The 25,202-nt window shown below is 36.3% G+C and overlaps 1 protein-coding gene across 1 annotated transcript in view; it reads left to right on the forward strand.

Annotated features, from left to right (window-relative positions):
* Positions 1 to 25,202, forward strand: part of MYO16 (myosin XVI) — a 312,759-nt gene that overhangs the window by 210,512 nt on the left and 77,045 nt on the right. The window contains exons 24-27 of the mRNA XM_026073032.1: positions 9,883 to 9,958; positions 12,802 to 12,977; positions 17,808 to 17,888; positions 18,114 to 18,319. Coding sequence (XP_025928817.1) covers positions 9,883 to 9,958; positions 12,802 to 12,977; positions 17,808 to 17,888; positions 18,114 to 18,319 — 539 coding nt within the window. The remainder of the gene's footprint in view (positions 1 to 9,882; positions 9,959 to 12,801; positions 12,978 to 17,807; positions 17,889 to 18,113; positions 18,320 to 25,202) is intronic.

A 25,202-nucleotide genomic window follows, 5' to 3' on the forward strand; every position in this document is an offset into this window, starting at 1 on the left:
GTCTCCAAGTCACCAAAAAACAGTTGCTGGCTCTGTCGTATGTCAGGTTAACATTATATCCACGGAGCTATCCAGAGCAGATGAGAAGTCAGAATGTGTGTGCTTACACTTCTTTTACCAGATGAAGGTCCTTGCCAGCAATATAGATGGGGAAATGTCTATCTTGTGGATCTCATTTAGCATCAGAAATGAAGTAGATGCGAATGATGCACTAGTGTTCAGATGTGGGCAAATTTGTTCCTGCCCAGTGACACATGTGGTCATTATGGAAAAGATTAAGACTATTTGGGCAGAACTTAAACTCCTAACCAAAATACTCTGAATAGCTCTCTAACAGAGGCTTTTCTTTCTCAGTGATAAGGGCTTCAACTTTAGGCCCAAATTACTTCCCAAAGTTAAGTGGTTTGAATACTTCCACTACTGGCTGGGGCTTTTTCAGTAGAAATGTGGGAACACAGGCGTTAGATATCAGCACAATGAGGATTTTGCAAAATTTATTGGCACTTAGAGGGATAGAATAAGGTGCTGACAGTGGACTCCAGATGTCTAAATTCTCTTGTAAGTCTGTTGTGTAGTTGTTAGGTAAATAGTTTTTCATGAAGTTCTGTTGTGATTATACAAATTTATCAGAATAGCTCAATAAATTTTGCACATACCAAAAGAAATGACGTGGAAGCAGCAGCCAAGCAGCTAATGAAAGAGCATTAAAATAACAACCAGAACAATAAGCACATTTCTTCAAAACAAAAAAAATGTATGTCTTATTCCCTGAAGAAGCGCTCAGTAGGAACATTTATTAAGATCAAAATTTCAAATGTGCAGTTCTGAAAGTTAAACTGTAAGTGGTACGCAGTATACTTTTCATTAATGCGTGTTTTATCCTTACATGGTTGTTTAGATTCTTTTTTTTATTACGAAGACTCTTGCTTTGACCTATTCCTAATAGTAGTAATGATAGTTAATCTAAAAGTATGAACAAATAGACAGCTCTTCAAGTAATGTAAATTCACAAATTCCTTTGAAGTCGATGGAGATCCTTGGATTTACTTTGGCCAAGAAACTATTCCAGACTGTCAGGTTGTTCTTTGCATCCTTACAGCAGTTAGATGCTCTTGTCCTTGCCAAAATAGAAAAATTCCAATATAAATATTTAACTTTCCTTCTTGGAGTAGTGGTTGAACAGGATCCTTAAAGATCATTTTTGATATCTCATGGAACTATCATGTTATTAATATAAGGTTGTATTAATAAGGTTGTAATTTCCAGTGATTTATGATATGTATTTACATAATATCTGATGATAGTATTTATGTACAAAATAATTACACAAGTGGAATTTATTCCCAGACTAATATATCCTGATAAGTTGATAAAAAAATGGGAATTTTAAGGGATTTTAAAATTGCTGATGCTGTTCTTGAGATTGTGCTATTACTACGTTGTAGCAGTGATTTTATAGAAGTCATTTGTGATTTATGCTTGATAAAAATAGTTAATAGATCAGACTTCTAAATATATCAGGTTTTATTGGCACTTTCATATATAAAGTAACAGTATAGTTTGGCAGATTTTGATAGCCATTATTATAGTCATATCAATTAAATGAGTCTAAAGTAAGTGAAGTATAAAACATTTTTTCTCTGAGTCATTACCTTCAGAGATACCCAAATTTTAAACAAGAGGGCCTGATTTTATCCTCACTTACCGCAATTTTTCACTGATGTAACTCCTTTAACTTGGTAAAGCTTCTCATTATTTACATGAGTGTAACTGAAAGATGAATCAGACCCAGGGGGTAGAAAAAGAATTACCAGTAAAATGTGACAGGTAATTGAATATGAAATTTTCCACTTCTCGGCTTAATCATTTATATTCTGGTGATGTGTCTAGGTTGGTATTTGTGAAGGAAGTTACACTGAATGCCGGCTTTATGTTAAACAGAAGGTGAGGGCAGACAGCCTGTTTTCCCTGGATAGCAAAAGTTGTAACTGTGATGTAGTTGCCAGGCAATGTGAAACAGCTGGTTCTCCATGTCATCTAGAACACAAAAAAAGCTAATATCCCACCTTGGCCCTGGTAGGACCTCCATATGGACCCTTGTAATTTGGGCTCCTTTTTCATCAGTAGGGTATGCATGTAGCTGTAAGTCTCAAAAGAAGTGGGTTCACATCTTTACCCAGACGCTTCCAGTTGCTGTTTTGACAACTTACAAGTGCAGTTGTACTGGAAAAAGCAGCTGTTAAAAATGATACTTTCTCACTGAAGAGACATGTTTTACATATTTTTGTTTATTTTTATGGAGATTAGCAGGCAGCCTTTCATGAACAAAACTGAAATCTCTATATTATGAGGGAGTTATAGCTGATACTACAAACATGTCCATGAAGTTTTAAAGACTACTAACACCTTCATAACAGCGTTTTGTGTCAGCATAGTTATGGGAATGAAAATTGTCTTTTCTTTCACTATCAAGCCTTTTTGATTGATCGTAGTCATGCATTGTCAAGTATCACACTTTCCCATATATTTTATACTCAGTAGCCTTTCATAGGACTAATGTTAGTCCTAATGTTGTTCCCAGCCTGATTACCCTTAGACTATTCCAGGAAAGGCAGTACTAAGAGAAAAGAGTAGAGATAATAGGAAGAAATGGAGAAAAGAGAGCAAGAGGGGGAAATGAGCCTAAGAACATGGGGAACATATGGGGAGAGGAGGCTCAGGATAATGTCTAATGGAAAAAAAGCAAAGTATTTGAAATGCATGCTTGATTTTGTGGGGGAGATGGTATGTTAGGAAAGTCTGTGACATCATTCTGAAAGACCTTATTTGATTTTTTTCTTGATTGTTTGGGGTTGAAGAAAGGAGTAAAAGAGGAACAAAAATGTGCACAAGTAAGGTTATGCACATGAAAGAAATCAGAGTATGTGTGAGGTTTTTTTCAGTGGAAATTGAGAGAGAATGCTGTATTAGAGAAGTTTGACAGAATGGTCCTGTGGAAGAAAGCAAACAACTTTTTCTTCTTTTCACTTGAATTTTATTCAATGCTATGCCTGCACAGTACTAAATCTGCCATTTTGTGCATGAGCAATATGATATCGTTGTTAACTTTATGATCACACGCTTAGTAAAGACCACTGTGAGTATCTTGATCATATCAAGTATTTTACTTTATCTCCCAGTTTGAATTTTGCAGCTGAACAGAATTCCACAATGCCTTGACATATTGTGAGTCTGTTCTAAGAGACATTTGATGTTTTGGTATCTGAGCGCTATAAGACAAAAAGCTTATCTCTGTTCTGTTCAGGCAGAAGGCAGAAAAGAAAGATTTAGGCTGTGTATGACTTAAAAAAAAAATCTAATGGAAGGCTTTATCTGAAAGTTGTTTTACACATTGTTCTGAACACTGGTGTCATCTGATCTCTTCTGGAAAAATTCTGCTCATGTGGGATATTGCTTTATTTCAGATTCCTTAACATGAATGTGGTTATTCTCAGCTGCTTCTCGTAGAGGCTGTCTGCCTGGCAGCATCATGAGAGCAGAGGCTGGTTGGTTCAACGCTGCATACTGCACGCTTGTCTTGAGTAGACAAAGGGTTTTGTGGATGTAGTTGATCAATGCATCCTACCATCAGCTGAAACTGTACTGAGAATGTGTCATGCTGAATTTCTAGATGCTTTTATGATAACATTAATATGCACTTTATGGGCTCTCATGTAATGTAGGGCTTTGCATGAGTTATATGACTGAACTGTTAGCCTTGCTGATAGTAGTGATTTTTGAAGGATAGCATTCCATCACTGAACTTTCTCCAGGATTCAAAGTCCTCTTCTTAATTTCATGAAAGCATTAGCATACCAATAAGTAAATTTGAAATATGTTATCTTAAGACAATACCAAGAGATGCATCATTAGCTAGCAGTGGTATTAACACACTGATGTCTGAGATAATGAACTACTTGCTCCTTCTTCATGTAATCTGAATAATCTGTCATCATAATTTAAGATTTACACAATTTAAATTTATACTTGAATTAACAAATCTGATAGGTCCCTTGTCACTGTTTCCCTTGCCACTGTTCTGACCTATAGTACTTCAATAAACTGAACAGACCAAAAGACCAACTTCTTTGCTCTTTAAAGAAGTGTACATAATGTCCTTTAAGTGCAGATCAATGTCTGTTCAATTTCTAAGCTATGCACATTTCAAAAATACCTCTCAGCTGTCCACTCACCTTCACCAATGAAGTCTTCTCTGAAATGCCATATATATCCCAGGCAGACTCTGAAACTGAACCTCTAAATCAAACGACAAAAGGAGATGGATTAATCAATAAGGACACTTTCATTTTCTTTATTTTTTCCCCAGGCTAAATCCCCAGACATAACAATCAAATCAGTCTAGTCTAAGCTATACCAAAGCCTCTAAAGGTTATTTGACAAAGATTATCTTTTTCACATAGACAAGATAGTTGTGCTCTTTCTTCTCTTTCTCTGTCTCTTTCTTTCTTTTTCTTTTTCTTTCTTTCTTTCTTTCTTTCTTTCTTTCATCAGACTTAATTTTGGACATTCACTAGCAGGCTCTGCTGAAGGAGAAAATAGTAGAACAATACTGTTCTACTACAGTAGTAGAACACACACAATTTTTGCTTCTAAGTATCTCTGGGTTTTAATATTCTGTTATTTCTATCAGAATTTTAGAATAAAATTTACAGACTTTATGAAGAGTATTCGGTACACTCATTGCTTAACAAGGCTTGTTTTGGGTTGGGGGGAAGCCCAACTATCCTAAAAATTTGGCAGGTTCAAGCTTTTAAATGGTATCACTCACATTTAAGTACTGGCAGAAAAGTAATAACAACAGTGATCTTCCCGTGCATTGAAATTGACCTTGAACGTGTTCTCTAACATTTTAAAAGAACTGAGTATATCCTCATTAACTGAATTTAACAAAACACACAAAATTGTGAATATCTGAATTACATTTGATTATTCAAATAGTCATGTTTTCCTTTTTAGCTATGAATGCAACCAAATTGACATTACCATTCCAGGTGTAACTTTCCCGATTTTTTCAGGGTTCTCATTGCATCTGCCGTGAACCATGAGTGCCAAAGGACATTCTCCCTACATTCTTAGCAGAGTTAAATTCCAAGTTCTGCTTTGCACCATCACAAGATATGACAATCTTTAATGAAAAATTACTATTTGAAGGAATTGAAAATTATGGCTAAAGGTGGCCTTGTTGATAATGTATATTGGGGAATCCAATAAATTTAGATAAAGTCCCTTGCCAAAGCCAGATGATATGAGGGGGGATACTTGAGCTCAGAAGAGAGATTTCTGAGAGAAGATACCATAGAGATATATAAAATGGAATGGCATGAGGATGAGTAATGAAGTGGAGAGGAGAGCATGTGTAGGAAGATAAGAGGATCATGCGTTTTCCAAAGTTAGCTCTGTGTACGTCTATTTTTTTTAATCTGCTGTCCTTATATGCTGGTTCTCATGATATTAGAATCAGGGACACCAACCTAAATGACCAGAAAACAGTTTTGAAACAAACAGAATGAAATATTTCTTCATATAGCTAATAACTAATGAAACTCCCTGCCACAGAGCTTTGCCAATGTCAAAAGTGTCGAGTTCCAAAAACAGTTAGACAGACTCAGGGAGGAAATGTTTGTCAAGACCTGTTAAACACCAAGATGAGATACAGCCTTCAGTTCAAGAAATCCCTAATGGTCAGAGTCCTGGAAGCTGAGATGGGAACTGGTGGGAGTCTTACACTATATTTTTCCCTAAATGTCCAGGATAGAATAACTGGGCTGGATGAACATTTGGCCTGCCACACTACCAGCATACTTAGTTTAAATTGTTTTCCTTTCTTAATTAAAGTCAAATAGGGAGCAAAATTCAATCCCTTTTTTGTTTTAATCTGTTTTTATTGAAATAAAATGCTGTGTGGAACTGTATGCTATTTTATTTTTTAATAAAAACAGCTAGTTGAGATAGCATCTAAAGATCTTGTTTCCTGTGGTCAATATAGAAATGTAGGTTTACATACTCTGTACCCAAAGGGTTCACCATGCAGAGCAAGACAGAACAAACAGCTGTAACAAATAATAGAAAGTGGAAATAACAGGTATATTTTCTGTTACTAGAACCGTGAGCTAACTAAGTGCACATTTCCTGTCTCAATCATTTAATATTTGTTTGGGTTTTTTCTCCTCAAAGTAACTATCCACTGTGCTTGAGCACCAATCAGTGCAGAGTTTTGGCTTGGTTTACTTTAGAAGCCCATTGGAAAAAAAGTTGGGGAAATGTATGCACTTTAGGTAAAGTGCCGTTGTAGGTTGGCATCTCTGATTGGGGCAGGATTAAATTTACAAAATCAACAGCTTGAAAAGGACTTCCTTTTTTCTCTCTCTTGTTTGTGGAACTGACAATAAATATGGAACCTGGAGTGCCATTTGGTTGGGTGAGTTTTCAGCATCTTTAGCCAGTGACTCAACTTACCAGTTCTATGGAAAAAGTGTTAGAGAATTAGCAATTTCTTCATAAAAGGGAATCCTATTAAATTTTATGTATTTTGTGTGATATGAGAGATGTCTTATGAATATAGTTCTAGAGGTTGGTGATGTATTATACCAATACCCAACTTCCCTCTATCTCAATCTAGGCATTTAATCATAATTTATTATCTCCCACTGCTATACTTACGTACTCTTCCCACCAGTCCTACCTCGCTTTTTCTAATTTAGTTAAAGACCAAGACACTCAGTTAGGAATTGGCATTGTAGATTTGCAGAATAAGTTCTGTTAATTATCTTTTATGGACCAGTATGGTAGAACATTTACTTTAAGTACACTAAAAGCATTTAATAGTATATTTAAATTATCTAATAGTTTACTAACTATGTTGTATGTTCTTAGAAGATACAATTAGAAAATTGCATAATATTGCATCTGTCACAGAAAAGAATGTAACTCTATTGTTACACCTTTTCTATGGCAGATGCCATACTAATTGCATCATTTGACAATTACTTAATATAACAGATTATATGGATTCAAGTCGTATAATCTTTTTCGTGAGTAAGATAGCATTACATAATTGTCAAATGACCCAATGGAAAAAATAATTAATGTACTGATTAGTATTACTAATCTTTATATATTTATGGCTTTATTAAATGCACTTAGACAAGGATAAAAAGTTCCCCAAATACCTAAATGGCATAGGATATAGATCCAATAAAGAATTTAAAACAAGATTTAGATAGAAGCATGGTCCCTTGTTAAATAAATTAAAAAAAAAAGTGTTATAAGAAGTTCCCATTAAGTGTCTTTCTAATCCTGGAGGTACAACACTCCATAATTTTCTTCCTATTTAACTTTAAAATTCTCTTTGAGTTCTATTACTGTGCAGCAGAGCTGTTTATTTCTCAAGCCAGTCAAGGAATTGGCTGTTTCTCCACCATCCCCATTAGAAGCCATGTAAAACATGCCAAACACCCATCAAGAGAAATAAACTTCCCACAAAATTTCCCTTTCATGGAGAAAGCTGCTAAGTAGTGCTTACCCATTATGTAGTAGTTCAGTGGTGAGAGCTTTCATCTTAGAAGCAGGAAGCACTGGTTTTACTAATGCCTTAACCCAAGGGGACTCAGATCTGTATGTCCTGGTTAGTATGGGTGTGACCAAGCTCCAGGATAGGGATAATGTTGGAGTTTGGAGAGGAAGCGGGAAGAGCTTTTCCCTAAGTTAAAGCTAAGTTGCCATGCAGCACAGAATTCAAGATTAACAGTATATCCAGAAGAACCTTAGTGAATGAATTACTGTCATGCAATGCCTCAGTAGAAAGGAGAGGACCATTTCTTTCAACCCTGAACAGTCTTATCTTCTCTAGTTTACAAAACTGCCCAGGGAGGGAAGAACTGTAAATTCCCACCTCAGTCAGAGGAGGGAAATTCATTTCTTTCTCCCTCTTCATTGCTGTTTGCTCTAAAAACTGAAGCTGGATTTATTTTGTAATCCACTATATAGGTTTAGCAAAACTGGCTAAGTGTGTGTAAGTGTCACTTGGACTGATTTTTTTCTCCTCAGTTGGGTAATTAGGTTTAATGAAGCTCTAAGCTTTTGTAGGTAGATTGCTTTGGATATCTCATCCGACTTGGGTATTTCTAACTTGTTTTCTGCAAAGTAAGAATACTATCAATACTATTAATACTATTGTACTATTAATAAACACATCTGCTATTGTCAGCCACATTCAATTAAAAAAAAAAAAAGACCAAAAGAGTTTTAGTTACCTGAAAGAGTAGTTGTAAGAAAGAATTGTGGGCCATAGGTGCTGGGTGGAAGTAGACATCTTTCTTTAATGCTGAGTTAGGTGACTAAAATTCCAGGTGGAATGTGTATATATTACCTATTCATCAGCTTTAGGAAATTTCCTGTTCAAGGAATGGTTTGAATTCAGTCCCTCTCTGAGTCACATAACTCTGCCGTTGGTGCAGATCCGGAGGTCTAGTTGGTCCAGTCCTTGCTTCCATTCCATGGGCTAATCACATAAAGGTTGTTGGTGGAGTTTAGGTCCATGAAAGGATGATAGCTCTTAGGGTCTCTGGGTCAGCTTCATCTAACCAAATGTCCTTTGGTGCAACTGGAGACATGTACATCTGAGCTAGCTATCTAAACTACCTTTGTAGTTTAGTGTTGGAAATAGTAGATAGTGGTTGGAAACAGGCACTTGCTACGATGAAATGCATCCCACTGAAAGATAGGCCAGATGAATCACTGTGTAAATTACCTTTTTTCACCATAAGGTGAGATGAATCCCGCAATTTGTACTTAGACCAGTTTTAAAAACAGAACTTAAGTAGCCCAGTTCATTTTGAAAGTTTTTCCCCAGTTCTATCTTTAATATTGGTTACCATGCTAACCGTGGTGTGAAACATATTCATAACCTCTAGATATGAAAATTCTTTTCTGCTGTTTTATTTTAATCATTATATGTTGTGAAATGTTAATACTTTCGGCAACATAAACTTCAGTTTGGAAATTTGAAGACAAAATTAAATGATGATGCAAAGATTTTAACCCTGGCACTTTGGGCTCAGTGACTGCTTTTTGGTCTCAGTCCTACTTTTCTGTACAGTGGCTCCCAGTCTCAATACTAAAACAGCCACTTGGTCATATTTCTTTGTTTTGGGCATACCCTCACGAACTCTGGCTGGAGCCCTGGGTTTTGCTCACCTCTCAGTGCCCTCCACAGAGTTTAAGTGCATTCAGATAATAGATGGCGTAACGCTTCAACTGTCTGTTCTTGAAGTAATGATATCAGGCAGCCAAGGTGATCCAAAGTCTTTGTTTGTATACCTGTTAGAAGGGTAAATGGGGTTTGTACGTAACCTGTAGACTGAATGCAACTTTCCTCCAAAGGCAGAATAAATCGCTGGAGCTTGTCTTGAGTGTAAGCTGGGATTCAGATTGCTCCAGGAGTGTTTTGTCATGGTGAGTGTGGACAGTTTCCCGTTGACAAGGAAACTTGTGGTCTGGGAGTGACTCACTCGTCCTGGAGGGAAAGTAATGTTTACATCATTGTCTCCTGCTCTATGGTACACCTTTGAGTCTTGCATTGTGAGAGTGTTTTACAATCAGTCTGATGAAATTTCTTCTGTACACACAGAGATGCACGATGTTCAACAACCAGTTCTTCTGGTTAATATTATTGGCATTGTTAAGAAAGGAACTAATAACACTACCTGGTGCCAGCCTTTAATTGTGGAGTGGAAAAAAACCCCATAGTTTAATTTCTACTGCTATAAGATTTTTAATAAATGCATTGGTCATTACTAATGATGTCACAATATTTTATTATAGGTTACTTACGAAATTGCTGGCTCAATAGAAAAAAATAAAGATTCCCTTTCACAAAATCTCCTGTTTGTAATGAAAAGTAAGTAATTGGTTTTGTGATTGCTGTTGTTAGAGAGCAACATTATTATGACTTGATTGTAAATTTCATCTTAATTTTAAGAGGAATTTGTGTATAGTTTTATTCCCAGTGACAAAAAAAAAAAACAGCCTCTTCTTTCTGAAGTATGTAAATGTTGTTTGAAACTTACTCTTTTTTTAATTTAGAAAGCTTTTAGAATATAAAATATTCTATATAAATATAAAAGCATCTAATATAAAGCAAATATAAAGCATCTAATGCGATATGATATAAAGAATTGATGTGTTGTAAAGAAGATATAGTTTGATAGATAAGTATGAATTAAAAAATATCGAGTGTAAACTAAAAATGAATCCACCCCAGAAAATAAGGAAAATAAATAAGGCTTCTGAAGTCATAGAGACTGCAGTGGAATGTACTTCACTGCTTAAGTACCCTTTCTAAAAGTAGCATCTTGTGGGTGTTCTTTTGTTTTTCTATGAACAGATACAATGTCCATTGAATTACAAAATTGAATACCTTTCCATGTGCATATTGTATAATTATATGTCTAAAAATAATGCATCCTAGTTTATTCATTAATGATTCATAATTAGATAGTTAAGAGCCTCTATCATTTACTCTTTCTGTTAAGAAAAACAAAACACTTTCCTCAGGGAAATGTCAGTGCATCCTGAGATGTTATTTTTCTTTTCTTCAACCACTGCAGATTCTTTCACTTAATTTGGTATATATTTCCTTCCATAGAAATAAAGGTCTTCTGGGGGTCATATTTGTCTTCCAAATCAGCACTACTATTACAATATATTGGCTTTTAGCAATTTTACTGTGAAATTAGCTAAACTCCCTAGTAAAATCATTGATGCATTTTAAAGGCAAGTAATATGCACTAAGGATGAAAAAAGAAATGGAAGAATTGATCTTGAATATAATCCTATTGATTATAGTTTTAGAGACATTCCAGTTCTTACTAGTTGGAACTTGCATAATAATCTGTCAAACAGTATAAGAAGGTACATCAACTTTCAGTATGTTCTATCAGTGCAACAGAGAGCATTCTTCCATTCTGTCACATAGTCTCATTTTGTATTTTCTTTGCTACTTTGTGTAATCAGCTATGGAACTGTTAAAAAGGAAGAATGGAGATTTGAATTGGATATAAAATGTTTGATTTGCTGAGAGTGAGTATATATAATTAAGAAGTCAAATAATAACAAATATAATTAATGTTACAATTCTGAAGGCAGAATATTTGAAAGCATGCAAGTGATTTAAGGGTTATGTTCTTTTTTTTTGGTGACATAGGCTTTGGGGAACTTAGAACCTATTGAATATCAGTGACATATATCCTTTAGGGCCAGTTCCATAAGTTATATAGACTTATACATTAAGTGTTTGCTTCTTTCTATTTTCATTGAATTTAGTTTCTTTAATCAGTTCAAAAAATTTATATATGCTAAAGACATTGAATATATTTGCATATATACATTGAAATGCGGAACATACCTGCCCCACAAATAAAATAGGAGAGACTATTAACATAGATTTTATCTGCTTTAATTTAAAGGACAATTTTAATGCCTTTGCTAGCCCAACTTAATGCATTTATCCTGATTTAAAATATGGAGGTGTACCTTGTCCTCCGCTGATTGTGCTTATGGTCCTGCACTGATTACAATTTGTGTTGCTGAAATTGATTCAAGTATCTGTTTGCTGTCCTTCTCAACTTTATTATTCCTGTTAAGTCAACACTAGTAATCTCCACAAAGAAAGGGGAAACAAATGTGTTATATTTAAACATCTAGTAAATATATCTTTACACAGCTAATAAAGAACAAAATGAAGCTTTCTGCCTGTTACTGTAAACTTAATGACATTAGTTATGACCCTTATCCCATTCTTCTACTTTTTGTGTTTTCTTTTATTCACATGATGGGTGTATCATAATCCCAGATTGTTAGTTCTTAAAAAAATGTTGGTTGAGGAAATATCAAACACAGTGGGTTTTCAATGCTTATTGATGCTGTGGCAGTACAAGCAGCGTGTAATTACCATGTTCATCTTAAAAAGTGAATCACCATAATCTCATAAAGTAGAATTTAACTGGAATTAGCATGAAGTGTCCTCTCTGTCTTAAAATTTAGAGATTTTTCAAAAAAAAAAGCACTTATTGGAAGTGTATTTGTTTTGTACTAGTTACCACCACTGCATCAAAAATATGTATGGCATTATGATCTATTTTTTGAAAATGTTTAGAAGCATGGTCTTGATGTAGAGAAGTGTGAACCCAGTTTGCTATAGGTCTGTCCTTCTCCCAGCATTTTTTTTCATCCCTTTATATTGTGTTTTGTATAATTATTTTCCTTTAGTGCAGTGACTGTCTATAATTGACGTCTGTTCAATGCCTTGATCATTTCTAAATGCTACATGTTAGGTAGATGTTATGTGGTATGCATCTCTGTTGTATTGCTTTAATATATGGATAAATAGCTGTAGGATATGAGTCTGGAACGGAACAAAATTCAGAAGGAATTATCACATAAGTAAACAAAAGTTTAGACAGATCACAGTCTGAAAGGTTTTGTTTTCCACCCTGTTTTGTTTAGCACAGGCCCTGAATATGCTTAAAAATAATGTTGCTGATGGCTGACATCCATAGATATCAAATACCATTTGATAACTAACAATGCATGAAAGAAGAGTTTATTGGGTTGTCCATTTGTTTTATATTTTTACTTCTCTAACTGTATCTCCTACTGTGTCTTTTGCCTTCCAAATACCACATATATACTTTTATTATGTATATTTGATCTTCATGCACTAATTTCCTCTTTTTTTTCCAGCCAGTGAAAATATAGTCATCAATCAGTTGTTCCAGTCCAAGCTGACACAAACTGGATCACTTGTTCCTCCATATCATTCTCTTAAAATCAAAGGATGTAAAGCAACTTTGCTCAGTAAAAAGACATCAGTGGCCAATGCAAGCAGAGAAGCAAAAAAGTATATGGAGTTCAGCAAAGTAAGAATTTAGGACTCTTTGTGCTCTTTTTCTAAGGTTTTTCTCAATTACTTTGTCTTTTCTGAAAGCTCCATTTCCTTCACTTAGTTCTCTGTACTCATTAAATTATTGAAATAATCTTGTTCTTATCTTCAACAGTAAAGCAATAGTGAGAACTAGCAGGTAGTAGTACATCAGTAATATTGGTGGTTAAAGAACGTCTTCCTTGGACTCTTTAAGCAGGAGATTGGACTAGATGACCTCCTGAGGTCCCTTCCAGCCTCAGTCATTCTATGATTCTATGGCTCTGTAAATTAGCAGTGAATCTTACTAGTTTTATGTCTGTATAGGAACACTTCTTTGTTTCATCTCCTTGACTAACTTTTTGATGAAAGGTTAAGTAACTTAAGATAGGAAGCTCAGAAATAAACCTCCATGTCTTTATAGTGTTAACAACTTGAGAGGATTTTTGATTTGCAAAAGATAGGTTGTGTGGTCTTGTATAAAGCTCAAACCTGTAAATGTTGGAAAATATTATTCTTCTAAATGGTCACTTGCATGTAAATTTTCCCAACCTTTTTGAATTCAAATCAAACTGCACCCCATTTCTGAACTTGTCTCCATTTCCATTAGGTAAGTCAGCCAAAAAAACAATAAAAAAGAGAGAGGAAAAAAAAGGGAGGCTATCCAGAAAATTAATAGTTCACATGTAACATTACCTCTTGCTGGACAGATTTTTTGTGCTGAGTTAAAAGCTTTTATAAAGTTATTGCCTTTTTGTAGTAGTTAAACAAATTGTGAAGATTGTAGTTGTCCTGGAAGCTGAATGCTGCATTTAAGGAGAAATCACATAATTTGTTGAGTCCATTCTTGATATAGTTTTGGAAATCCTCCATCTTTTAGAAGAGAAGCAAGCAGTAGTCTCAGTCAACTGCCTTTCCAGTCTTCTTGAAGCTTACAACTTTATTTTGGCATACAGCTGCATAAAATTGATTTGTCACGGGATAAAGGAGCCTGCTGTCATGTGTCTTTGTGGAGGACTTCATGCAAGTACATCCAAAAAACAGCAATGGAAGTTTTCTCATAGCCCCCCTGATTATGGTAACATAACTTCAGTTTACTGCTGTTGCCAGTAATCTCAGTGGAAATGGTGTTGGTTTAAGGCTAGATTTATCAAACGGCTGAAGCACAGCAGTGTTTACTTTTAGGTGCCTTTCTACTAGAGTAAAAATCACAGCTTCCTAGTGAAAGCTTCCAAAGGATGTGAGAAAGATCCTAGTCCCATGCATGGAAAGAAGCAGAGAGGGTGCATTTAAGTTAGAACCCTAGTTCTAACTTCAAGTTCAAGCCAAGGGGAAACACCACTCTGAAACTGTGAGCCTTTTTACCATTCCAGAATAGCTTATAACCTGGGTTGCTCTCCTGAGAGATAGAAAACATGTTCAGATTAATTTGGGGAGCACAATAGATAAAGTCAGATTCTCCAGATTCAGTGAGAATGCTCTCAACTTTTAGGTACTAGGTAAAAGGTGGGAAGAACTTCATCCATCACCTGCTCACAGACACAAGAATGTCTGTAAAAATGTGCTTTCAGAAGAGTTGTGCAAGTGAAACAGAAGACCATTTAGTTTGTAGATAGTAAGTTGGCCTAACTTGAACAAGGTACTGTGCTGACCAGCAGGACTGAAGCAAAACTTTAGGCGTCTAAGCTGTTCCAGTGGCAAAAAACAGAGGCACGTGGCATTTTGGAATGGGACGTCTGATGCAGGAGATGGAACCAGATACATGGTTAAATTCTTCTTTGGATCAAGGCCACATCTATGACTGTGCTGTCCACATAATTTCTTCCCTTTTCCAGTACAGCCTTGAAAATCTACTGTGATGAGCTCAAATAATGTTGTTATTGTCGTAATTGGAAGTGTAATGTAAGACACATTCTTTATCAGCTTAGAATTAAGATGACTATATTTTGGAAAATCATAACCACTGCTTTTTGGAGTTTATCCTAAGGGTAAAGGCAACAAGGAAAACAAGAAATGAAGGGGAAAAAAGAAAGAGGCATTAAGCAGAGAATTATCAACCAGGGAGACTGGCATTCCATTCATATTTGAAACTTGTTTGAGACTGAATTGTAACATTCATCATACTGTAGGCAGTGAGAAATACAAAATGAAAGGTATCCATGTTACTGGAAAAAGATGAAATGGAAAGGTTCAGGAGGTATAGACTGATAGAAACATTTTTGAGGTCAATGTGCTATGTTTTATCTCTCATGATCTAAAAGTTAGTGTAAATCTGTTGGAAGCTTTTGTAAATGCGTGTTTCTCTCCACTGATTATAACAGGGGCCCCAGAATGCAGCTATGAATGGCTTTGTTCGTAGGTGTCTACCTGTAGAAATCTCAGCTGGGACAGAGGAGACCTTTTCAAAGATGAGGTCTCAATTGACTGAGGTAGTCATCTAGACTCCATCATAGCCAGGGAAGAGAAACAGACACTTTTAGAGGTCAGACAGGCATTTTTTGTGATTCCCCTCCCTCTCAGCTTGTCATCTGCAGTCCTAGCTATTTTCTAGGCTGTATAATTCTAATACCTTCTAATTCTGAATATGGTCACATATCTCTTTATTATCAGACCTTTCCACAGGTGACCTTTCATTGATTTGGAGCATGCTGCTACACATAAGGATAGGCTACCTCTGCAAACTCACCACTCCACTTGTAGTACTGTCCAAGAGGGCAGGGCAGTCACCTCGAGACAGTCATGAAGAGACCTAAAAGCTGGCCAGAATTCTGGAGCACATAAGGAGTCATAGAAATTTGGGGCTGTCTGCAGAAAGCTGCCAGCTCAAGTCTATGTGACTTATGAAGGCTGTGTGTCCTTTCTAAGTGGAAGTTGGTATATCCAGAACTGGAGTATCTTTATTCATGCTCTCATATGATGCATTGCTTGCATCAGCTCTTGCCTCTCTTGTTTTTGCATAATCTTTTCGTAATGCATACTTTGGACCTGTTGCCTTCCCTGCCCTTCCTTTGGGTGAATCAATGGACTTCAGAGTTCACACAGCAGAATGTTGTATGAACTCTCTGCTGACTTTTCATTGTTTCTCTTTCTGATCATTTTGCTTCATTGTCTCTTAGTTTAAGAACTCACCTATTGCAAAGCTTTTGGTGTGTCTTCCATTTAAAACTTTAAAACATTGTGCTAGTAGAGAGGGATTAAGAGAAGTTTTCAGCTTCTTAAGAGAAATTACAACGTTTTATATATGTATTTTTCTGTAGATTGGAGGTACAAGATCTTCCAGTATAAAACTGCCTCCTGAAGCTGTATGTTAGAAGGTAATGGAGAGTACAGCTTGAGTGATAAAGTCTTATTCCTGAGGCTGTAGTTGACATCCAGGTTCGGAGAGGTTGAATTAAATTTTTTTTGTTCTTACCTTGTTTCCTTTCTTTTTTCTCCCCCATTCTGACCCAAACATTTATTTCCCATGGAAAAAAGTGTGCAACACAGCACAGCATGCAGGAGTTTTAGGATCTGAAATTTTGTTCCTGGTTCTTCTACTGACTCAGCAAACAGCCTTGAACTAGTGACTTAAACTGTTGGGAGGAAGGGGTGACTGCATTATCCATCAAGTGGAAATAACTATTCTGCTTCCATTCCTAAAGCATTTTGTAAGTTTTAACAGAAGCATTGTAGACATGCTAGTGACTTCTTTTTTATGAGAAGACCTGGAACAAGCAGATCTCTTTTACTTTTGTGGTTTGAAGTAGGAGATGAATTTGCCTTTAAAATCTTATTGCATTCTGGTAAGTGAGATTTGAAATGAAAAAGAGCTCCACAGTCGAGCATAGTAAGTAGAGAATTGCTGGCACTGCATTATTTTTAGTGAAGTTTGGCCTAGGTGGGGGAAATTGAGGAAATATACTTTTTTGATGCAACTAGAAAAAGATAGGAGTAGGCCAGAACATGCTGACCTGATAGAAAGGGAGTTTTATGGGGCAAGTGGACTGGAGAAAGGCAATAAAGAGAGGTCAGAGGTGGAAAGGCTGTCAGTGGTACAGAGATTTGAATAATAATCTAGCTGCTTGGCCATATCTTAGAATGCAGTGATTTTGCCAGCCTTGCTGTAGATAGTATAACAAAAAAAGCTTGCTTCTTGAGACCACTTTTAGAATGATTAATCTTTACCATTTCAGTCTCAAAGATAGGAAGGAGAACAGTAAAAAAGAAATTTATTCAGCACTCCCAACTCTGATGTGTAGTATACCATTGGTTCTAATGAGACATAAAGTTATTGATAATTTATGGCTAAAGTGGGTAAAATGGTTAAAAAAGAAATAAAAAAGTTTAACTACATTCACTTGTGCAGGAAGAAAACAGGAGGTATTTTTATAAGAATATTATTGTTTTGTATTCAAAATTTTTCAGTCCTCCTTGCCTATGTTTATTCACTTAAGCATCTGTCAAAGACATAAGGAACCTCTTTAGAGAGAAACAGAATTGCACTATTAATATGCAAACTGAATAGGATACTAACTGCACAAGTCCTACTTCTGCAATAGAATTTCAGATCATATTACTTTGCTCAGTTATTTGGAAATGGAATTTTGTCTTTACAATAGCACACAGCTGCTTTTGAAATCAAAACTTTCTTGCCTGCCATTCCTCCACAGATATTTAAGGATATTTAGCCACTTTCTCAGTTCTTTCTGAAACTCAAATCATTTGTCTGTCTATGACAGTCTATTTGTGTAAATATTTGCCTTTGTTAGTAAACTGTCTAACAGTGAAAATTAAGGTTTACTGCTGATGTTGAGTTAAAGATATTGCATGTGTGCTTTTCTCCTAACAGCTGTTGAAAAAGAAAGGAACTTCCTCATTTCTTCAGAGACTGGAACGAGGGGGCCCAACCACTGTGGCAACACAGCTCAGGGTTAGTGAATATTTGCTGGACAGAAATGTACAAGAAAAAAAAAAAAGAATTAAAGCAGTATTAGGCTTTACAGACTGCAATGGCAGAAAAAAAGATGTGCTTGAGTAAGCAACTTGCATGCCTTTTAAGAAAATGGTGTTGAAAAGTTTGGAAAAGCATATATATGTTGCATTGAGCAACTGCTTTTGCTGCACAGTAATGACTGATAACTGATTTTTTCCACAGAAATCACTCACAGACATTATTGGGAAGCTGCAGAACTGCACACCCCATTCTGTTCATTGTATAAAACCTAATAACTCTAAGTCACCAGATACTTTTGACAATTTTTATGTGTCTGCTCAGCTGCAGTATATTGGTGTCCTAGAGATGGTCAAAATCATACGACATGGATATCCAATACGTCTCTCTTTCACGGACTTCTTGTCGAGGTAAATTCTTTTGAGTTTACAAAAGCTTTTTCTTACCTACACTACAATGCCTTCTGTCGTGTTCTGAAAGTGCTTGCAGTCTTATTTTGCTGATGAACCTTGCAGACTTTCTTCAGAGAAAACTCATGTCTTTCAGCATGGGGTGTAGAGCTGTTGTTTTTTTTTATTGAAATAATCATGAACTTTGTGAAAATACATTTATGAAATATCATCAGCAAAATGTATTCAATTTATAAGAAATATAATTTTAGGAATGTCAAAATAAAATAGAGTGGATATTGTCTCCAGGTAATTAGAAAGCAGATGGAGAAATAATTTTTCTAGTTTATCAATGTAGATGTAGTGGATCCAGTATTTGTATTTCACATGCTGGGATCTATTTCTGCATGGTGATTAGTTATTACTGTTCATCCTACGGCTCCATTTTTATTATTGTTGTTAAAAATGAGTGAAATTTTGAATTAATTTGAGGAAAGGAAGAAAAGATATATGTTATCACATATGGGTGAAGGGAAGCTTTTCCCCCGTTTCATTTATTGGGTTTTGGCTAACCTACATTCTCAAATGCTTCAGCAGGGACAGAGCACCGTCCAAGAGATAGAAGGTAAGCAACATCATGCACGCACACATGTTCATCCTCTCTGCATGTTCTGTGCCTTGACTGATATATCAATCAGTCATAATCTGGCCTTCTGGAAAAACACGGGAATATTAGCTGCTTACTCATATCTAAACTTTCAGTTGTCTTCTTGGGAAAAGGTTGTGTATGTTAAATTACTGCTTAGACAGGGTCATATTCTGTCTGAATATTCTGTGAATATTCAAAAAGCACAGGACTAGAGGAGCTTATATCCCCACCGGTTTCAAAGGTGGCCATCTCTGTCCTACGACAATATTTATCTTGCAGTGTGAATGCAGAAATGCAGGCTGGGTGAGGCCAGTTTGGATGTAGCAGCTCTGTTTTGGAGTGTAAAAGAGTATAACTGTATGTACAAGGGCCATTTTTTGTCAGTCACCTACAGTCCCATAGAATGGTCCCACGCATCTTCCCTCTAACAGGATAGGCATAAGCTATGGATGTCTGGTCTTTTGTGGAGAAATGTTATTTTAAAATAACACAAAAAGTATATCTGAATATTCAAATATAATATCAATTCTTCTCCTCCACTTCTTCAAGTACCTCCCGAAGACAGACTTTTACCTAAAAGTCTAGAGGCCACCTGGTTTCCCATAATAAATATTTATTTGAAGTAATGATAGTAAACAAGAATAGCAATATAACCTAACAATATGGTTCTAACAATGTTTATGATGCTATTTTAAGGTGTTCTGGCTTTGTTAATGTCCATCTCTATCCCTTTTTCTCTACGATAAATTATCTTTATAGGGTCCTTGCAGCTGGGCCCACATCTTTTTACCTATTTGCACCAAGTAGCAGACAGTAGTAATTGCATTATTATAAATAAAGTGAATGATTTGGTGTGGCTAACATGGTTTCACTGAAAAAGAATACTGCTTTATAATACTGCCAGATATAACATGCTGAATATACTCATAAATTAGCAATAGTCACTCTGCATGTATCTCTTGATACTACTGATTTTCGGATTCATGCACAAAGAGGAAATACGTGACTCACACAAGTATTTGTAGAACTCTAGTCCCAGAAGTACTGCAAGGAACCATCAGCACTGTAAGGCTTTTTACAGTAGCCATTACTGTTATGCAGTCCGAAGCTTATGTTACTTTGAACAGTGGAGGTGCAAATCCTTCACTCACATAACCAGTTAATCTTCATATTCATTTTCGGTTTATTTGCATGTTTTTTTTCATTTGAAATATAAAAGCATGTGGATATTTGTTCTGTTACTGGGTGAAAAATTATCTATGACATTTTTAAGCAGAAGTGATAGTATTAGGCTGCAGCTCAAAAGTACTGCCAACTCTCAATGCTGTATTTTTTTTTAGCTGATAGACTATAGATAAGAAAGAGTAGAGCATTACTGACTTTAGAGTTTGAGTTGCCTTTTTAGATAGTCTTAGGGGAAAAAGCCACTTGTACTATGTCTCCAGACTGCCTCCATGTCTGGACAGGATGGTTTTGGAAACTGGATGATTGGATTTGGAGATGTTCTTAGAAACTGGATTTTCTTTGTTTGTTGTTCAGCCTAACTCTGGGCTTGTCCTGCTCTTCACTGGTAGGAATGAGGAATGATTTCCTGAGATTTTGTTATATGTTTATAGAGCGGAAGTTGATAGACTTTCTCACTTTTAATTTTTCACTTCCTTTGGTACCAAACCGTTATTTCTAATGTTCTAACAGTCCATGGGAAAGTAGTATCTTACCTGTTTCTACAATTATTTTTCCTCCATCCTGGCCCTTTCACTGTTGCACCTGGTTGAGGATGCTCTGTGATTTCCATCCCCTGGATGGGCAGTGGTAGTGGCACTGGAGTGCCTTCTAACAGACTTGGAGCACAGGCACAGAGCTACTGAGCACCATGGCTTTCCATGCGCCACTTCCTGCAGAGCAATCCAGATGCTGCAGAAGAGTCTAGCACACTCTAAGATAGTGGTTATTATTCTTCAAGCTGTAAGAGATATAAAAAACAACATCAGCTTAAATTTTACTTAAGGTCCCTCAGTCCAAAACAAGCATCCAAATACAATACAAACAGCTAAAATAAAAAGTCTCATTTTGACTAGTATTGGTCACTGTAGACCAATACTGTAGACAGTAATACTAGTACGTATGTGAACAAACTCCCTTCCAAGTTATCCTGGAGCCAAGGGAGAAAAAAAACAAACACCCCTCCCCCCCCCTGAAAATCTCCTATTGTTCTAGATAAACAGATGGATAGTTAGAGGTTTTATAGAAACCTCACAATAAAAGAAGGATCATGAGCGGGAATAGGAGGTAAGAGACAATGAACACTTACTAATTACCTTAAGAGTACAGAAAGATGTACCGTCTAATAGGTTGGCCTCCACCTTCTGTGATGCTTTCACATCCAGAAAGACCCATTATGCTCAGAGTCCCAGAGACAAACTACAGCTTCTATCACAGAGAATGAGAATGATGCTGTTTTGTTTTGTTTTGTTTTAAGGGATAATTAAGTACAGTTGTTTAATATTATACTTTTGATTTTTTTTACTTATGATTTTACTGACAGAGTCTGAAAAATCAGGAAACAAAACACAGGCAAAGAAGGAGGAGTTGTTCTTTATTCACTGTGGGGAGCTGTGACCAAGTGAATGCTCTTAGCAAGTTCCAACCAGGCTGAAAAGGTTTAGTCTCCCTATGGTTGCCCCAAGGGGCAAAGGAAATACTGTCCATGACTTTGGAAAAAAAGGCATTGACAGCTAACAAGAGAAACACACACAGAGAGAGAGAAAAAATAGACAATTTGCTGCTCTCAACTCAGAGATGGATGCACCGGAGTGAAATACAATTTGCCTACACCTTAATCTTTTCTTGAATGATTTGTAAGAAATAGAAATATAAATCATTTTTGGTTTATGTTATTGTTCTGTGCTGTGTCCCTGTTTGTAAATAGTAAAAGAATGCTCTTTGTTTTCATGTGGGTTGTCTCTTTTGGAGGGGAGGGTTTCCTCACCATTTCAGTCACATTAACTATAAATTTGACCATGTGACCCCAAAGGGGGGAAAAAAGGCCTACAGCTGTAAAACACAACAGAGCCTGTTATCTTAATATAGTTGATCTATATGAACTGTCAGTCCAGGAACAAATGGTTTCAACCAAAAAGAGATAAAGGTAGCAAAGTGCGTGCCCATATTGGTGCCTGTGAGAGGGTAACCCATAATTGTAAGAGTTTCACCTTAAGTGTCTGTCTTGAAGTCTCCCTTTGATGGGCTAAGTTTCAGTGGAAGCAGCTGTGTGGTTCACAGCTTCAATCAGGTCAGCTGCAGAGTGTTTTATAGTAGTAGTGCAAGGAAATCTCTTTTTTCTGGAGCTGAATGTACTGTGCAGTTCTCCTGGGCTTGACTGGCCTGAGAAGTAAAGGATATTAATGGTGTGACTGAAAGCACTATACAAAATCAGAGAGAATTTGTGGCCCAGATCCCAACTTGAATTCCCAAGTGACAGTAAATTGCTACACTCCTCCCAGCCCCCTGCAGTTTTCATTTGTTTATTTTTAGGCTCTTGCTTATCACATCAGTAATATGGTCAGAATTAAAAAAAATAATAATTAATGACAAGTTTAAAAACAGAAGGTTTTTGTGGACAATTAAAAGACAGCATGTTTGAATTAGTGGCCTTTGTGGAGAAGGAGTAGTATATCAGAACAATTGGATATTCTATCAGTAATAGGGACAGTATCATTCCTTTTTTAATTGAATGAAATTAAATGAATTTCAATTAATGTCTAATTAGGGATAAATATGACTGGTCTCTAGCATATACTTACGAGTCATATTTGAACTCTTTCAATAGCTAAAGAAAGATTGTTGCTAAGGAAAGGTCATATTTTGCAAGAGCACTTCTTCCTGGGCTACAAAACTTAATTATTATTTCTATTGCTATCCTTTTGGATTCACCAGTTCTGCTTCTGTATTATGAAAGTAGAAGTTGACAGCTGCTAGGTGAACCCCTCAATCACCAAGGTTCATTGATCAGAAGAGAAATCTTGTGGAAATTCGGGTTCTTAAGTGGAAGCTGTGACAGTTACTGTCAATGAATATATAATAAAAATGGGAATTAATAAGGTCAGATGCTATTAAATGCTGTAAAAACAGGCAGCACCAATATAATTGTAAAATGATATATGTGATTTCAGAGGATGTGCCAACTCCAGCTGCAGTGTTTCTGCTGAATTTGCCTGCAGTGCTGGCTCAATTTCTAAAGCTCTTTGAGTAGAGAGACAGAAATCAAGCTTTACCTTATCTTTAAAATAGAAAGCCTTGAATAACATGCATTTTGAACTTTAGGAAAAATTTTACCAGATTTTTTGCATTAAATCATAAGAATCGTTCTTAGTGGGCTAGATTTTGAAATTTCAGCTTTAGTTTTCAGACAAAGTGAAGGTTCAAATAATGTTGTAAAGAGCTCAAAGATTCTAATTTGCAGCAAAAATTGTATGCATAGGTAAAATATCCCCAAACATCCTTTTTCTGGAAGAAAGAAAACAATAAAATAACCATAGAAGTAGGAACTTTTCACACAGCTTTCTCAGGGTCTGCTCTTTTTTCCAGTTTGTACACAACTATTACAAAGACCATAGTTGAGAGATGGTGGGATTCTTCTCTCCTATCTCTTAAAATTAAACAGATTGATGTAGCATGGTCTATGCCACCTCTTATGTAGCCAATAAGGGAAAACAAGTACTGCCAAAGAGCAATTCAGCACCATCTAGCACAAGCATCCAGGTCAAAAAAATAACTGTCTGCAGGTGGCTGTCTCTTTCCAGTCACCAAGAAAGGGAGTCAAAGCTGACTAACTCAAGCCTTTAGAATTTTGATACCTTAGTTATAATGAGGTTAATTCTGCCCAAGATATCCAATGAGCGCTTTAGTAGGAACACAGTAATATGTTGAGTTGTGATATCTGGTGCAAAGGCAAAATAAGTGAGTGTCCAGTATGTGCTCTACTAGCAGTGTGGAACAGTGGGGCACAGAAGCTCTCCAGGGCACAGACAAAGCCTGGTTGTGCTAGCTTAATATCTAGGACCTAATCTTTTTGCATCAATTAATAAAATGGAAACTGGCTGACTTTTGTGTCATTCACCTCACTTGGTGCTCAAAGAAGACATGTAAAAGCCATTTGGAATATAATTTTTTAAAAATAGTGATGGTGATCAAGGACCCATCTAGAGTAATGAGCTGAGCTTATATTTCTTGCTCAGTGAAGGAGAGGAATACAGCTCTCAGGTAGAAATGAGGCAGTGGGGTGCTCTGTTTCACTTATTCTGACCAATTTTATTTTGATCCCATCCTCCTCAAATGATTTTGTCTACCATTAGTATGTTATAAATTGGATTAGAAATGAAAAATATTTTTTCCTCTCTTTTTCTTCATTATTGAGGTTCAGCAAGTTGCTGAACCTTACCCAGTTCTTTGCTCTGCCCAAGTTTTGGTTTCTTTGGTCTAGGCAGAATTTATGAACTCTCTTTTGCCGTAGAGATTGAGGTACACATGCCAGACATAGGTCTTGTGCCTGCGACCCAGCTTAGCAGTGGAGATTGCTAGGTCCACTTGCACAGGTCCTGAAATAACAGCATCCATGTTAGCCTTCCCTGCCAATTGTGGCACATGTGCAGGGCTGTTGGCCCTCTGAATAATCTTTATGGGCTATGTGAACTGATTAGCAAATTCAGCCTTTCACTTAATAGCTTAGGAGAATTGCAAGATTTTTATGACAAACCATATATTGTTCAGAAAGGCAAAAAAATTGTCTGCTAATATGCTGTTCCTTCTCTTTGTTTCTGCAATTTTTGAATGTTTCTTAGAATTTCATCACTGTCTGACAGGTTTCCAGACTGCCTTTTGGGTGCTTAACTCTTTCAGCTCAGTCTTGTCTCTTCTATGATGGAGCTCCCATCCTGACTCCTATTGCTTCTTGAGGAACAGCACAGAAAATTTTGTACTGTCAAGGAGAACCTATCAACTATATGTCGAAACAGTTCTCAAAGTGTTATAGAAAGAAGACGTAGATCTCTAGAATAGCATGATTCACCATTTCCAATTCTCTTTAACAGTGGCTTAAATTGTATCAATCTAAATTTTTTGTTTTATGTACGCTTATACAGACATGCAACTAGATTATAGCAATCGTTTTTGCTAACTGGTATGACAGTGTCATGTGCAGATTTGGAGGCATGGTATTAGACCTTATAATTATTATTTTTCATTAGTTGGCTAATC

This window comes from Apteryx rowi, unplaced genomic scaffold (genome assembly GCF_003343035.1).
Source record: "Apteryx rowi isolate R43461 unplaced genomic scaffold, aptRow1 scaffold_359, whole genome shotgun sequence".
In the NCBI taxonomy this organism is placed as follows: domain Eukaryota; kingdom Metazoa; phylum Chordata; class Aves; order Apterygiformes; family Apterygidae; genus Apteryx; species Apteryx rowi.